We start from the raw sequence: 18450 nt of genomic DNA, 5'->3' as shown, positions 1-18450 counted from the left end.
CTTATTATTACTTGAATATATATATTTTTTAAATATTATAAAAATATGTTTTATATGAATTTTAATCAAAAAAAAAAATTCTTTTTAAAATTTAATACTCAATTTGTACCCTTCTGATTGGATTATCCATGAAACATCTCTACAGAGTTATTCGTAACAAGAAAAAGTGGAATCTAAACATAAGTCTTTAAGACTAATTTTACTTATAGTTAGAAAAAGAGCTGCAATTAATCAAAGGTGACACTTGAAATTTACAAAAAAAAATAAACAGATGCGAGTTTTTACATATCGAACTGGCAACGATATTCAAAATACTTTAAGGAAAAACGTAATTTAATGGGGAGAGTTTCAACTTCGAGTTTAAGGTTCTGTACTCAAAAAATTTGTGCGTGGTTTTTAAAATTTTGTAAATTTCATTTGTATTATTCCCGTTAATTTGTTTATAATGAGTTAAGGATGTATGAGCATGGTAGTGGGGGCACAAATTTAAAAATAGATATTTTCAATTTTGATGATAAATTTATATTATTACTTGACGATATAAGTCAAAAAGTAAGAATAAAATTTTTCGATATCTGGCTTAATTTTCAAAATATCGAAAATTGAAAATTTTGTTTAATTACTAATTTTCGTCTACATTCATGAAGTTATAACAAAATTCATCATCAAAGTTGAAAATAAGATAAAAATAATTTCAACCCTTAATCTACCCTGCTCTTACATCCCTTATATGGACGGTGACACTTAGTTTTTTTCTTTTCTAATTCATTGCTAATATGTTTACTTTCTATTAAAAAGTTTTTTTAAAATTTTTTTTCATTCATTCCAAATGAAAATTATCAAAAACTTCCAAAATATGTCGTTTTTTGAGATTCCTCCATAAGAGCCAATGTATTTTATATCGATTTTTAATGACTTTTTTCTTAAAAATTTGCACGGTTACGTAAGCTGAAATTTTAACCACATATTCTTTGAGTAAAAGACTACCTACAAACAAATTTTGAGCCTTTAAATCAAACATTGTTGCCATGCTCATACATCCTTAATGGAGAGAGTGTTCTTATACAATACTTCGAGTTGAAGGTTTCTTACCCAAAAAATTTGTGGGGGGGTTTTTAAAATTTAATAAATTTCATTTGAATTATTCCCGTTAATTTGTTTATAATGAGTTAAGCAGTATCTATAAAATAATGACTATTAGAATATTTATTTCAAGTTCAAATTTACTGTTTTAAGAGGAGATATATTAGACATGATATTATACATTTGTAAACATATATATAGTCTAGTAAAATATAATATAATGATGCTGGCTGGCTATAATTTATGAATATATAAACGGCTGTTGATCTAATCAACGAATGTTGATACCTTAGGAGTGAATTTGAGTTAAGTGTACAATTATTATTGTATGTAATTTATTCATAACATAACCTGTTTTTTAAAAGTCGTCTAATTTAGATTAGTATCTATAATACGGTGTAATATATTAAAATGATAATAATAATAATGCACACCCAACCCTTCATTCTACCTTCGTTAATAGCTTTTTTAAATCTGTGATCTATTCAATTTATCAATGGGGTGACCATTTAAAACGTATTATCATGTCTAAATTAGAGGTCAAAAGAGCATCATCAGTTTCAATCAGATTTAATTGAAAACAAGTGAAAACAAACTATTGACTGAGTTAATTGTTGAAATACCATATATAGATAGTGTTGATTACTCTGCTACATTACACATACATACATGTCACACATATAAAACTGATATTCCCATATATTACATACTATATAATTTGCGACCTCACAGGTAAACTGTGATGTTTACGAAAAAAAATGTTCTAAACAAAAGAAACTTTTTTTACATTTAAGGATGTATGAGCATGACAACAATGTTTGATTTAAAGGCTCAAAATTTCTTTGTAGGTAGTCTTTTACTCAAAGAATATGTGGTTAAAATTTCAGCTTAGGTATCCGTGCAAATTTTTAAGAAAAAAGTCATTAAAAATCGATATAAAATACATTGGCTCTTATGGAGGAATCTCAAAAAACGACATATTTTGGAAGTTTTTGATAATTTTCATTTGGAATGAATGAAAACAAATTAAAAAAAAAACTTTTAAAAAAAAACTTTTTAATAGAAAGTAAGCATATTAGCAATGAATTAGAAAAGAAAAAAACTAAGTGTCACCGTCCATATAAGGGATGTAAGAGCAGGGTAGATTAAGGGTTGAAATTATTTTTATCTTATTTTCAACTTTGATGATGAATTTTGTTATAACTTCATGAATGTAGACGAAAAATAAGAATAAATTTTTCGATATGTGTCTTGGTGTCTTTCGAAATATCGAAAGCTAAATAATTAAACAAAATTTTCAATTTTCGATATTTTGAAAATTAAGCCAGATATCGAAAAATTTTATTCTTACTTTTCGTCTTATATCGTCAAGTAATAATATAAATTTATCATCAAAATTGAAAATATCTATTTTTAAATTTGTGCCCTCACTATCATGCTCATACATCCTTAAACTTTAGTTCTATCTCTAACGGTTTACAAGATGCGTCCTACGGACTCAAGACTCAATTGACCCATGTTGCTCATTTACGAACAAGACATCCTTATATACAAACACCTTAGTTCACAATCCTATAGTCAAAGGTATGTATCGTCTGCGTCACAAAATGTGCACGCAGACGATCATGGTATCACTTGGTAAAATCTGTGCATATTTTATGACACAGAGTATATGTACTTATATATAGTTTTATATTAAATAATATTTAACATTGATTCTATATTAGAAATACTTTTGAACACTAGCTGTATACAAAATGTAATGTATAAGTCACGATGCATCTCTAGATAATAAATCTGTCAAGTCAAAATAGGCTCTTGCATTTAGACTTGCGATTAGATGGATCAAATCTGTGCTGTAAATGTTCCACCAGCTCTTGGACTATAGTATGTAATTGTGCAGTGTTGAGTGGCTATAATATTAAACACATTATGTAAAATAAATACCATGATTATTATTACAAAAGTGCATCATCGCCAGATACTAAGTACGTAAGTTAAAGTATCCACCTACCACAATATTTTATCTTAAAAAGCAACGGTTAAAATTTACGATAATATTCAATTTCAAATTATTAATATTTACTTTTAAATTATCCGATGATGATAATAACATTACGTACGTACACAGCACCGAACCGAACACATTACACGTTATGGATCATAAAGCTTGCTAATAATACAGGTAGTTTTTTTGTTATTCATATAAAAAGACTTTTTGCAACACCGTTAAATGTTTTTTTACAAAGTATATCATAAATATTGTCCAATTATATTCAATCCTGAGAAACTTGCCATCAAAAATAATCGCATATTTTAAGAAAATTTAAATTTTTCCGAGTTTTTAGGTTTTTGAATGGGTGTATCTACAGCAAATTAAGAGACATGTGATGATAAAACTTATCCCGTATTCTTCTATGAATTCTGAAAGCGAATTCGGTAATATTTTTTACCAGAAATCCAAAAAAAAAAAAAAAGCTTTAAATTACGATTTTACTCATTTTCATATGAGCTTATTTTACCCAATAGTAGTTACTACTTCAAGCAAAATTAATACTTTCGAATTTAAACTGTTGTTTGTATATTCTGAAATTAAGGTCGATTAGAAATCTTTCAGCCACCATTTGGATGTCGAGAAAATACCTTCTTTTAAATTCTTAAATTAAGCTTTTTGAAAATTAAACTTTGTTTTTAAAACAATTTCGAAGCTTTTACTTTTACACGAAAACAATAATGCCATGTTCAGTGATGATTTACCTATATGAAAGAAGCTTTTGATAAAATATTTAGAAAAGTCAAAAGCGTCAAATATGATTTGATAGTGAGTAGCTCGGTGAAAAAATTTCGTATCAAAATAGGCGATAGCATGAAATGGATCAACTATTGAACACTTTTACAGGATTTATCACAAAACGATGTTTGCGGGTTAAAAAAAAGTTTTGTTCGGGGTTTAAATAAAAAAAACTTTTGACAAAAAGAGAACCGACTTCAAAAGAAAAACTTTTCCAAAACAAAATAATATGCACTAAAAAGTAAAAAAAAAGATGATATAATGTAGTTAAAATTATTGTTATTTTTGGAGTCGGTGTCAGTCAAGGAAACAACTCTGCCAGAACAGTTTCCTACATTAGCTTGGCTGACACCGACTCCAAAAATAACAATAATTTTAACTACATTATACTATCGTTATTTTTTATTTTTTAGTGCATATTAATTTGTTTTGGAAAAGTTTTTCTTTTGAAGTCGGTTTTATTTTTGTCAAATTTTCTGATTTTTAGTGAATCTTAAGTACACTAATTTTCACTAACAAAAGAATCATCGAATCTTCTTGTCGTGCATACTTAATGCAAATTTAAGACTTTTATAGTTTTCTCATGGATGCCGTTTTCAGAACTAGACCAAAATGGAATGAGACCACACGGGAAGCCCCAGCTTTCAAATGGATAAAGAATTATCAAAATCGGTTCACCCAGTCGAAAGTTCTGCGGTTACATAAAAAAAAAAATACATATATATATAGTCGAATTGATAACCTCCTCCTTTTTTGTTTGAAGTCGGTTAAAAACCATGTAAACTAGTGTAATTTTTTATTAATTAAGTAAAAAAAAATTTCAAGTAACACCGTTAAATGTTTTTACAAAATATATATCATATATAAATAAACTATTATACACTCATCCTGAGAAAAACAACTTTTTGTTGTGTTAATATAATGGAACTGTCGTTCTTCCTGTATAAAATCGTTAAAGGAATTTTAAATTTATATTTGAGAGAGTAAAAACAATCGTTACAACGGTAGCTCACGTAATCTTTGTACAATAATACAAGATATGTTTCCAGTTTTTTTTGTATTTATAAATAAAATTGTAGTTGAACCTGTCAGATAGAATTGATAAATCAGTAATTTGTTCATTTATTATTTTTCAACTTTTTCCCATTACATACATATTTTAGTTTTTTAAACATCCAGAAAAACCTATACAAGTCACTGGTTCCCAAACCTTGTTTTATCTCGTAGACGTAAACCATTTGCCAGTTTTTCATTATTTAAATAAACCTAAGTCGATCTTGTATCATTGTATCAGTCGATTTTTTTTTTTCTAATAAACTAGAATTCATAATTGTGTGTCATTCCCTCTAATCCCTCCCTCTAATCATACTTGTGTTATCATTCATTTTGATACACCACTGCTCCACCCCCTTTACAAATATTATCAGAACTCGAAATTGTATGATTTCTCAAGATTCTTGTCTTTAAATTAGTTTTTTAGAACCAACATTTTTTGTTTTAAATATTTTTTCGCAAAAACTTCTGGTCTTATCGACCAATAACCGGGTACTATTTTTCTGCAATTTTCTTCAGCAGGGAATCTTGTAATATGTTCAAGGGGTATCCTTCGAATATAAACCTAAATTCGGAGGCGAGTTTAAGTCGTCATTTTGGAAAACACCTTTTATCCAATATCTCACGAGCAATACATCGTACGACAAAAATAGTAGGGATCCTTTTCGAAGATAATAACATTTTCTATAACTTTTATTTAAAGCGCTACAAACTATTTAGCAATAACCATAAAAAAAAGTTTGGAGCGCTATAAATAAAAACCTATGCATTATACAGAAAAAAGTTTTAAATAAAATGATTTCTACTATTTTTGTCGTACAATGCACGGTTCACGAAATATTTGATAAAAAGTGTTTTCTAAAACGTCAACTTGAGTTTACTTTCGGAGGATGCCCCTAAACATATTCCATCAAGAACATCCCTTCTGTAGAAAATTGCAGAAAAAAAAATTCAGGTATTAAGCCGATAAGATGAAGTTTTCCAAAATAGTGGCTACAGGTCGTGCCCTTCTCGTCACGCCAACTTGGGTTTATATTCGGAACATACCCTTGAACATATTCCAACAAGAAAATCTCTTCTGTAGGAAATTGTATTATGAATCTTTGTTTGAATTATTGGCAAGTATCAAATTGAACAGACAATAAAGCGCATTCTCCCGACTTATCGAACTGTGTAAATTTATCTAGAATCAAACACCTTGATGACATTACCGTGAGATCCACACGGTAATATCAGCAACAGTAATTTTAATATTAACATTACAAAAAAATGTGTTAACTGCATTTTAAATTATGTATTCAACAACATTCTACTGAACAAAATATGTTTAGAGAAAAACTTGATAGAAAGCTTCTATCTACCTTTATAATATTAGCCAGCCACCAGCCATCAGCCAACACAACGGTGTGTGTGCTTATAATGCTTAATTATAGTAATAAGTGCTTCTTCCTTGTCCTCATTTTATGGTCTGATACGCGTGACGATGTTCATTATTAATGTATAATATTTATCATAAAAATAAATAATCATAATAGTACAACTCTTAAAACAGTGTTGATATTTTACAAAACAAATTATTATCAGATATTATTTGTATATAAAATGTTGTTATGCCTACGAATCGCCACTAATAATATTTGTTGTGTACGCTGTACGCTAATGAAGGGGAAATATGACCTTCATGATGAAGCTATGCTATTCAAGAGGTTTTTTTTTATGGAATGGGAACACTCTGTACCATTTCTATTCTGTTTATTAGTTATATATTATATTTATTTACTTATTATACATAAAAATGTAAATTCAATTAAAATATCAATTACATCATACAAATGTTTTCAAAATCGATACGATAAGAAAGAAATTGTTTAGCCCGCATATATTAAATGTACACAATACTTTTTCATTTTGTTGGGTTGGTAAAGTTTCATTTAACTGTTTTAAATGCTGATATTATTTATAATACTCCAGTACTTATACGAGAAGAAAAATTTGGGATTAAGCTTATTTCAGCCTCTAGATCAAAAATTATATGGTTCCGACTGGTGATTTTATCCAGAAGGTGGAAAACTTTATAGTGAAAGTAACAACGGGAATCGACACAGGGATGAATTCTACGCAAAAAGTATCATTGAAGATTATTTCGAATTGTTCACGATTGAAATATTTGCCGTTTGCCGTTGAAAAAATCACGTTTTTCATTAGTTTTTCTCGAATAACTAGAAAAATTGACATCCTGTGAAAAATTATTTTTATAGAAAACATAACTTATCAAAGAGATTAAGTGAAACATCACCCGTACTTTCGACTGATCAATATAAATTAAACGTAAGAAACTGGTTCGAAAAGTGAAGAAACAGCTAAAAAAACAATATAATATGATAAACAGATTTATTTTTCTTGGGTCACATAAAATCAAATCAAATCGTTTAAAAAAGGTATGAAATGTTTTTGTTTAAAATCGCATTAAATAAAATTCGCGTAAAAAACAAAATTAGATGTACTTTATACCATTAATATTATAACAATTGAAGATATAACTATTGAAAATAATAACATGTCATTGATCGAATTATGTATTTGACATAAAGCTGAGAATACATTTGCTGATCAAATAATAGGTTTAGAGTTGTTGAGTACTAGTACTACTTAAGATATTTAAACATAGTTATTCTTATTTTAGAGAGGCACAGAAGTCGTGTCGTAATCAGTCGATTTTCTTCCGTCTGTACTAACCCTAGTAGTAAGGTCTAAGATTGAGGCATAAGATACAAATGACGAAGTATATATGACTGCTTAATCAGAAATGAAACTATATGGATACCATAATTTTGTAGAGTTCATTTGACATTTCGGTAACACCGATCTAATCATGTACGAGCTCGCTTTTACTTAAAGTTCAGTCTATTTTCATACACAATAATAGAAAGTAGAATGTGTGATCTCAGCCCTAGAAATAAATAGAATATATGATACCTATAATGTTAATAAAGGAATAAATAACATTTTCATTTAAGCATTAATATCTGTAATGTACAGTTTATAGCAGAGATCCCCAAACTTTTTTGTCTCGTAGCCCACTTGCTAAGTTTTTCGGTTTTTTTGTGTAGACTCACTGGTTAGTTAATATTGAATTTCTGTAAATTCATCTTCTTCAAATGTGTTTTGACAAGATTGATACCCATCCGCTTCGCTGGGTTTAAAAGTAAAGATTGATAAAGATTGCTCTCATTTATCGCCTTTCTATAATACTCGAAATAATGGTAAGGATTGTTTTACACAGGTAAAATATATGTATGGTTTTCTATTTTTTTAAATGTATGATTATCGTAATTATTCATTGAGTATATCAGAAAAGATGGCCGTGAAATATTTTATATTGACTATTTTTACAGAAATCTGTAATTTATGGTAATATCAAATTAAATTAATATAAATTTTGCTATATTGCTATATTGCTGTACAGTTTCATTAAAAATCACTCTCCAGTTTTAGCGTGAAAGCGTAACAAACAAACAAACAAACATGCTTACTTTCGCATTTATAATATATATAGAGAAATAGAGATAGTGATAGAGATAGAGATTCATATCTAATTGTAATAAGATGTAGGTTATTCGATTAATGAAAAGTTCATTCGCATATAAGATCGACTATCGTGAATCCCCTAATTCTTTTTTCACTTACAGGAACCTCTTGTAGGCCATTGTGGACTCTTGGGGATCTATATGAACCACTTTAGGAATCACTGGTTTATAGTATAATAATATAATAATACAATGAAGTGGGAAATAAACGATTAAAAACTTTCCGGTAAATGACATCAGCGAATAAAAATAAGTATTCATTCATTCATACAACATTTCTTTTTAAAAACATTTCATTTTATAATTCTATGACTGATGAGTGAGTGTGCTGACTGACGAATATACGGAATACAATATAAATAATAATATGATGAACTCTTTTTATATTAATTTATTGTTTATTTCATATAAATCGATTAATTTACACAGTCACATCGATTTAGTCATTTAAATAATGTTGTCGACAAAGAATAATTGTAATAAAAGATACATAAATTTAATTCTCATCAAAAAAACTTCTATAATTGGGTCATTATTACCATAGAATGTAATGATTATTGTTTTTCATGTCAAATAAAGCAAGTAATGAGTTATTTTTGGATTTACAATACCACGCAACTACAAAAATATATAATATATTGTGTGCAAGTGAGGCTTATAAATTTGATAATATAGATATCGCTCTACAATCATCAATACTCTAACTATAGTCGTCTTTGTGCATCAAATGATGGATCTTCGATGAACTTACAATTAAATTAAAATTTTGATTTATATGATTGACAACCTTATATTTTTATGGTATTATTATAAACTACAAGATTGTCTGAATATTTTAGATAGTTTTTTATCACATTCTCTAAAAATTTTATATATAGAAATATCCAATTGAAAAGGATAAGATTCATCATTTTTTTCAGCCAACTTTGAACGATAAAATAATAATAAAAAGCCCGAGGATCTACCTAAGAATTTTTTGTGATTTTTGGAAACTTTGTTAATCAAAAAATGTATTTATAAAAAGTTTTATTGAAATTCCTAGTATTATTCAATCCTTGCATATCTCCTTTAATACCTATTCATCAAACATCGTTAGTTGAAAGGCCGTCACGATCTTTTCACAATGTGAAATAAACATATGTGGTTTCAAATAACTTTACCTTTTCAGCAAGAGCATGGTCAATTTTGAAATCTTAAATGGACACCCTTAAAACCAGTGGTTCCCAATATATAATCTCTGCACAACATCATGACAGTTTCGGAAATGGTCTGTGATAAATATTGTATTACTTTAATATTAAAAACTAATTATTGAAAGTATTGAAAAAATGGCTTAAACAACAGTTGCAGAGGTTTATGGGAAATATCTTGCTGGTATTATTTTATCTTTCGTTATCTAAGGAATTCTGTATAATAAAATGTCAAAGTTTACCTAGAATGCAATTATGCAAGTATAAACTTATATTAATAAAAATAAACATAATGATTTCAAGGAAATAAATAACATCTGAAGCAAAATGCTATCATGTACCGATTAAAATCCAAGGCCAGAACACAATTTACCGTTATTCACATAACTAAATAAATATCCGATAAACTTGTAGTTTTTTTTTTCCACTGGAATCACAACCCCTAAATAATATTTAAACCGTCGGCACTCGCGTTATGAGCATTTTGATCACGCTCAAACAATTTCTGAAGAATTTGAAAAAAATAAATTTTTTTTAAATGTAGAGATAGGTTAGATAATCTATAAATATATAGAAGACTTTCTATAGATATAGATAGTCACTCATCACGATATCTCTGGAACTATAAGACCTAGAGACTTGAAATTTGGCAGGAATATTCCTTTTGCCAAGTAGAGGTCAGCTAAGAACAAATTCCACCCACAAGGGGGGTTGCGGGGGTGTTCATGAATAAAAAATTCATATTTTTCAATTATGGCTTTTAATAGTTCAAAACTTGGTCAGAATGTTTTAAATTACATTTAGAAATTTTTTTAACCTTCGGAGGGTAGAAAGGTGTAGCGAGAAAGTGGGAAGGAAATATCGAATATTTACAAATATACCTAAGTGGGGTATCAAATAAAAGAGCATGACGTGTACATTACAAAACTGTTATCCAACGCAAGGAAATGTGGAGGGAGGGGTGCAAGTGGGGATGTTGCCCAGCAAAGCGGGTAGTTCCCAGCTAGTAATAGATAAAATACTATATTTTATTTTTACAAATTTCAACTCCGGGTATTATCACGAAGGCAAAATGTTTTTATAATAACACTAGAATGATTCCCACCCGCTTCGCTGAGTTTAAAAGTAAAGATTGATAAAGATTGCTCTCGCTTATCCCCTTTCTATAACACTCGAAATAATGGTAAGGATTGTTTTACACAGGCAAAATATATGTATGGTTTTCTATTTTTTTAAATGTATAATAGTCGTAATTATTCATTGAGTATATCAGAAAAGATGGCCATGAAATATTTTATATTGACTATTTTTACAGAAATCTGCAATTTATGGTAATGTCAAATTAAATTAATTTTTAATTTTTTATTAATATATCTTGATAAATTATAGCTCATGTGTTATTCTGAAGTATAAGCTATATTTCCTGTACAGTTTCATTAAAAACCATTTGCTAGTTTTAGCGTGAAAGCGTAACAAACAAACAAACAAACATGCTTACTTTCGCATTTATAATATATATAAATAGATAGAGATTTAAAAAAAAATTGTATGTTCCCTACAATCTTTAGAAGAAGTATTAACAAACAAACTTCAATATCCGTTATATAAATACTTAAAAAAATAAAATATTTTTACGTTCAGTTTGTGTGAAATATTCAACAAAAATGTATTTGTCCTAATTTTTTTATTGATAAAATATAAAATGTAACCTTTTGTCGTTGTAATTCATATTTAAGTGATCTTAATAATAAATTAAAATTATTATTGTAAAAAAGACATCATAATTATTATTATAACAAAAAATATTTTTATTCAGAATATAAAAACAACATGTGTTTGTTTATAAGTGAAAGTATTTCACAAAAATATTATTGCATAATACAAGATGAGATGCAACTCTTAATGCAATGTTGCTACTGTACCGGATTTAAGATAAGTTTTCTCAAAAATCATGGTGATCACTATTTTTTCAAAAGAAAATTCCTTGACTTTTTCGGATTTTCCGATTGAATAATTCAAAAATTCTTATGATTAAATTATATGAAAGAAAGTGGAACGAAAAAATTTTACAAATAACGAACAGGGAACATCGAAATATTAAATATGACCCAAGATTAGAACTTTGCTACGAAAGAAATAAAATTTTCTGATTCTTGTCTTCTTCTACAAAATTCCCAGGTTTTCCAGTACTGTGGTCACCATGAAAATTAATTAACATAAAAATTTTTTATTCTAAAATAAAGCAGGTAAAAAAAATCCATGAACGTTTCCTTTTTGCAATGTGGTAAATAAGCTCCTGAGTCGATGTGGAACATTTTCTCTCATAGGACATAAATATGGCAGATCGGTCATTTTCGAAATAGAAGGGAGTGTAGAAATCTTGGGGAAAAAGTGGATCCTAACCATCTGGAAGCAATGGTAAGTCAAAGCATCCAATTTTTTATTAACCGTGAAAAATAGTGGCAGGAAAACTTTTTGGTGGTTTCGAAGGGAGTGGGGTTGAAAGAACTCGGGAGAAAGTGGATCCTAACCGGATAAACTCAAGTGCGATTTTCTTGTTACAACATGTACTTTTATTTGCAATACTAATATTAATCAAGAAATTTTCGAAACTAAAATACAAAAGTTTCGAAAAAACTTACAAATCTATCAAAAGTTATATCTATCAAAAACAATATATCTGTAAAGTAAATACAGAATTCTATCCAAGGTTGAAAAAAGTTGAAATCTTACTTAAACAAAATGTACTTAATATTTTGAGCAAAATTTACGATTTCGCTGAAATTTGACGTCCTAGTTTTTTTTTTTCTTTCAAAAAATATATTTAATTAGGGGGCGCAGTCTCCTTTCAGTCAGAATATATAAACATCAAATCGTAAAACTTTGTTCTTTTCGTTATTCTGGGACAAAAATGAAGCCTTATCGTTACCTCTCCTTTCTAGTACTTCGAGAGTAAAACATATAAATCGTACAAAATATCAAAATAATTCAAACAGGTGCAGTGATGTAGCACCAGTTTACCCATAAGTATTGATTCTGTAATTTCGAATCTCGTAATCCAAAATATAATCATATCAAATGACTGTTACGAAATTAGCCAATAATATAAATGATAAATAATTTTAAACAATTAAAAAATTGTCAGTTACACAAACAAAAATTGCACACATCGTGTTGTAAACATCGATTACAACCACACAGGCCTTTAAAATTCTAACAGTTTCTTAGTCATACTAAAAAAAATTCCAGATTTCTGATATAAAAACTATTCCCGGCTTAACTGATTACATAATATCATTAAAATAATCAATCATTCATCTCATGGCAAAGCCAAAGTATAAACACAGAAAAAAACTTGTAACCATCGATTATAATCACACAGGACTTTAAAATTCGAACATTTCCCTAGCCATATTAAAAAAAATTCGAGATTTCTCATATAAAAACTATTCTATAATTCCCGGCTTAATTGATTGCATAATATCATTAAAATAATCAATTATTCATCTCATGGCAAAGCAAGTAAAAAATCAAAAGAAAAAAACTAACATTAAAGCAATTTTATCTTGATATAAACTTTAAAAAAAATAACCTATCACTCTTTTATAAACTTTGATCAAATATTTATAAATGATTCATTTTATGGAACTTACCAAAACTTTCGTAAATCTTTTTTCAAGTTCATTTGGATCAGGCATTGGTTGTTTAGTACGAATACTTGGTTGTCTCACATGATGTTGTTTTGTTTGTGTTGTTACACCCCCAATACAATCAGGGGGTGCTGACAAAGTTGGCGATTCACTACGAGATCCTGTTAATCCCATGATGATCAATTAAAAAAAACCAAAACACCAAACACTTTAAATAAAATAAAAATAAAAGCACTTAAAATAATAATTAATTTTTTTTGAAATAAAAATGAATCACTTAAAAACAATATAAAACATAATTTTTTTTATTCTTGAAACTACATAATTAAAATAAACAAAGAATTAATCGAATAAAAGCAACAGGTTACTGCTACATTCCTGTATTGCATTACGCGATTCCTACTATTATACACAACGAACGATACACACGATATTATTATATTATTTTGTGTTAATATTTATATTTTTATATTCGAACACACAAAGTTCTACGGGGTCTTTTATTATAAATGCACACACAACTTGTTTCAACTATGAATTGTAATAAACTGTGACTGTTTATTCCATGAGTATGAGATCGGAGACCGCTTTTAGTTAAATAATTATTCTTGTTCTGTGTATTACAACGCGCAGCACTCTACTCTAATGCTATTCACTCAACAGTTACCACTCTTTTGCTTTGCTGAGGATATTGTACATACACAACACACATATGCATTCACATATACATCCATACACAGATATACACGAAGGGTGGCTGTCCCCATGAATGGAGATATCCCCACGGATTGACGAAAGTCTACAAGTGCTTTTTACAAATTTAATTTTATGCAGATCTTTATTTTGGCGTCTAGGAAAGTGTGAAAATACAAAATGAGTTTAGGGAATAATGAAATTACGTTTTGCAAACAAAATAACGTTGTTCTACCTGGGTAATCCGTAAAAAACTGCAAAATTTTCGTACTTTTTTCAGTTTTAGCAGTTCAATTCAAAAACTATGATATTAGTTGCTACTATCATTTTGAAAGTATATTAAATTTGAAGCCAACCCCCAGCTCCGTGTGTTTAATTGTTTTTGAAATATGATGCTTGAAAAATTTACATGGTTTATAGAAATGTTTAAATTTGGAGTTTTGCTTATATTAAACTGTTAGAGATAGAACACAAATTTAAATGTATAAAAATGTTCCTTATAAAACAAAAACAACTTTTGTTTGAAACAATTTTTGGTAAACATCATTTTTTTCTCGTGAGAGAGGAAATTAGGGCAAAACTTTGATGTCAATTTTCTTCAAACATATAAAAAATAGAGAGATGAAAATTTGTAGATAGCTTCAAGTCAATTATTTTGATAAATATTGAATTGTCGAATGAATTCGATACTTATCAAAATAATTGACTTCACTTCAAGATGACGGCCACCTCTTTTATAATCCGAGGAATGAAACTTTACTGTGTAAAGTGAACCAAGCCTCTTCTTTCGACTTTTTTACTATATTGCTATTATTATATCAAGAAGTAATTAAATTTAGCTCAACTTTTTTCTTCAGGCCCGAATTATATTAGTATTTTTTACAATTTCTGGTTCCAGAAAATCTCATTATTTTTATATGTCCGTCTATTGGGTAGTAGCGCTAAACGTGCATACGTACTTACACAGATGAAGATGGTTTACATATGGTTGAATAGTTCCTCACACTAAAATGCACATGTGTTTTTATTATTGTACAATATACACAGTTGTTTATACATATATGTATATGATATTGCTTGCTTGCTTATCTTCAACGAAATAGTTATTATAACCTGTATATATGAAATATATACCCAGATTTACTAATTTTAGTACCAAGTTTGTTACGCTTAGAAATAAATATTGATAGCACATATAATTAATCCATTTCCGTTTGTCCGTCCGTCCGTAAACACGACAACTCAAAAACGAAAAGAGATATCAAGCTGAAATTTTTATAGTATGCTCAGTATCAAACAGAACCTACATTTCTAACAAAATATTACTACAATTATTCATTTATAGGAAAGTTTATTTAAGAAAACAAGTTTATTGAAAAAAGTTGAGTAGTTAAAAAAATTATATTACATTATTGATAATTATAATATATCAAAGGCGGAGTAGTGGCTAGACCAGTCGCCTCCGGTTAAAGAGTACCTCGGTTCGAATCCCGAAGTAGCGTTCCGATTAATTTTTAATTAAATAAGTAATTATGCCGAGATGACTTTTTTTTTAAATAGTTGTTATGGGAACCAAAAGTGACAAATAAGTAAAAGAAAAGGTATATTATATGTTATTTTAATTCTCACCCCCTGACAGAAGAGTGATTTATGACATAAGAAAGTGGGACTAACATAACGCCCCCAAAATTTGGCGCCTTGAGCCATGTGACCCAATATGTAAGCTTAGATCTGACAGAATGTATTTGGAAAAATGTATGCATGAGTGGAATGTTTTATAGAAATAAAAGTAAACAAATATTAAAATTAAATGAAAAATATGTATTTTGTACTTTTTATAACATAAGTATAATATTTCATACTTATTCGAAGTGTAAAATTTATTTATAAATAATAAAACAACTTTGAAAAAATAAATTAGTATTTAATATTGGTAAACGGTTATTCTACATTTCATCTCCAGATTTTGTAGAACTAACGTCGCTGTTATTTGAACTAGATTCTGATGTGGTTGATTTATTGTCTTCATCGAATTTCGCGTCTCTAATTTCATCATTACGTTGTTTTTCTTCTAATTCTAGCCATGGATCTTCAATCATCTCATGACTGTAGTAACATGAAATATCTACATCATCTCGTGATTTCTGAAAATTAAATCGAAAATCATTTATTATTAGGAATAAACAAGAATTAATTTTTTAATAATTTATTTACATTAAATGAAGGTCTATTTTTTCTATAAGAGTTTTGATGTCCTCCTCGACTATAATTTGGTGAATTTCCACTATCATTCTGTGAATAATTATTGTAATGATTTCTTCCGCGCCAATTGTTATTGCCTCTTCGATTTCTTACAGGAGTACTTTTGTAGTCTGGTGAAAATGAATTACCACTAGGTGGTGTTTGATTAAACCGTATAAAATTATCATCTGAATTATCACTTCTATTCATACCATATTTCTGGTCTCTAAAGGAGCCCGAATTTTGCATTTTGTTATAATTTTATTAAAAAACAAATGTTATGTGGTTAACATTTTGACAAAAGTTCTATTTGTTTTGACATTTTAAAAACATAACCATAAAGAATTATATCGAATACATTAAAGCCGATAGTAGTTGCTTATACACCCACAGACTAGTATTAAGTTTATAGACCACTAATGAATGTTATTATTGCTAACAGAAATGTCCTGATTGCTGACCAATTAATTAAAGTCATTGACCAGTTATGATATATGAAAAATTTGGCTTACTTATTTAGACTCCAAATATCGCAACTTAGGCTGCTAAAAATGGAGCCTAAGTTAGTTTAAAACGAAGGCACATTTAATCTATTATGACTACAGACTTGGTTAAAAATAGACTAATAATAGCAAACATTGAACTTTCATTTCTTAGCATAATTACAGATTAAGAAAAATGAAATAATAAATTAAATCAAAGGCCAACCTTGTGCATTTTATCATAATTATAAGGCTTTTTGGTATATTTCATATCATGTTAAAACTAAAGCTCCTTGTTATATCTAATCTCCTTCCACATTATTTTCAGTTTTTATTTTTATCGATTATTGATTGAACTTTCATGTTTTATTAACTTTGATTGTATCTAGAAAAAAATATAAGAAAAACTGTTATACTTTGATCGAATAAATAATACGTAAGCAATATTTTGAAAAATATCCGGTGGAATTGATATAAAAGACAATCAAAATGTTAATCCGAATTACGCCAAGTCTAATGAAACATTTTCTGAGGAAATGGTTAAAAGATATATTTCTTGTGAAATGTTCGAAAAAATATCTACAACAATGTTTGAATTGGAATGATGTAATCATTATAATTTATCGATGTTTTCTAGAATCAGAGAAGTCGAAGTAAATATCATTTGGGCGATTCCATGAAAAAGTGTACCATATGAATGGAAAATTATTAATTAAAGGAAAATGAAAAGGAAATTTGTAAATTGAAGGATAAATTAAAATATAAAAACAATTATTAAATTACTAAATTAATTGCAATTTTTAATTAATTATTTGTTTCGACAATATATTGTGCATCTGTTTTTAGATAATTTGAAACACAAAAAAAAATCTAAAATAAAACATTTTTTTTTCTAAAATTATAAATTTTTTGTATAATATAAAACATTCCTTCGATAACATAAATAAATTTTTGTTTGAAATCAAGGACAGTATTTGATACAATTATATATTAATATATATTTCATATACATCGCGGTAATAATGGATAAGATTTTATCTTTATCAAAAAAACAAAATCTCATACAGTTTTACATCATACTTTGTCCCTTATAAATATATTAAGCGAATTCAGGGAGATAAAATTGGTTAACAAAAGCGTACTACATTTATTAGATATTTTTTTTTATATTTCCACCATTTCTAGCGGATATTTTGATAATAATCTATTTATATAATATATATTTATGAAAAAATTAACGATTATATAACAAATAATATAATATAATAATAGCACCTGGACCAATCGGACTTATACATATTAATAAAAATTAAACAAAAAAAAAAAAAATTTTAAATATAAGGCAATCATTTTTTTTTTTTTTGGAAATAAAAACATTGTTTTCTACTTTATTTTTAAATTTAATTTTCAAACAAAAAACATTGGGAGAGATATTTTTGTTTTGAAAAGTATATATTTAAAAAAATGAAAATTAAAATATGGGAGAGCTTGGATATTTTAATTTGGAGAGAGATATATTTTTAGAAAACAATATTTTTATTTTTGATTTATTTTACATAATTAAAATTATAAATTTGATATTAAATTATGTGTTCCACTCCATTAAATAATATAAAATTTATATTTTTAATTAGGTATCTTCATTCAAAAAATCACAATCGAATCACTCGCAAAACAACG

General features: G+C 27.8%; 2 protein-coding genes across 5 annotated transcripts in view; both read right to left on the bottom strand.

Moving 5' to 3' along the window:
• LOC123294668 (formin-like protein) overlaps positions 1-14009 on the bottom strand; it is a 116843-nt gene extending 102834 nt beyond the window's left edge. For all 4 annotated transcript variants that reach the window (XM_044875772.1, XM_044875770.1, XM_044875774.1 and 1 more), the window contains exon 1: positions 13358-14009. In XM_044875772.1, the coding sequence (XP_044731707.1) occupies positions 13358-13528 (171 nt within the window). In that variant the 5' untranslated portion in view covers positions 13529-14009. The remainder of the gene's footprint in view (positions 1-13357) is intronic.
• Positions 14010-15957: 1948 nt separating this feature from the next.
• Positions 15958-16614, bottom strand: LOC123296416 (homeobox protein 2-like). The gene is made up of 2 exons (XM_044877884.1): positions 16262-16614; positions 15958-16191 (listed from the first exon to the last, which is right to left on the bottom strand). Exons 1-2 carry the CDS (start codon positions 16535-16537, stop codon positions 15994-15996), a joined length of 474 nt encoding a protein of 157 aa, XP_044733819.1. The 5' UTR covers positions 16538-16614; the 3' UTR covers positions 15958-15993.
• Between the last annotated feature and the right edge of the window lie 1836 nt (positions 16615-18450).

The sequence above is a fragment of the Chrysoperla carnea genome, chromosome 3 (genome assembly GCF_905475395.1).
Source record: "Chrysoperla carnea chromosome 3, inChrCarn1.1, whole genome shotgun sequence".
Lineage (NCBI taxonomy): Eukaryota > Metazoa > Arthropoda > Insecta > Neuroptera > Chrysopidae > Chrysoperla > Chrysoperla carnea.
This window is presented reverse-complemented; position numbering and strand designations above follow the sequence as displayed.

What these genes read in the sequence shown, in the direction of transcription:
- LOC123296416 (XM_044877884.1), bottom strand. Translation starts at nt 16,537, where the DNA reads ATGCAAAATTCGGGCTCCTTTAGAGACCAGAAATATGGTATGAATAGA. An exon ending in AAAATAGACCTTCATTTAAT is followed by an intron (nt 16,192 to 16,261) that starts GTAAATAAATTA and finishes TTTAATTTTCAG; the next exon opens with AAATCACGAGATGATGTAGA.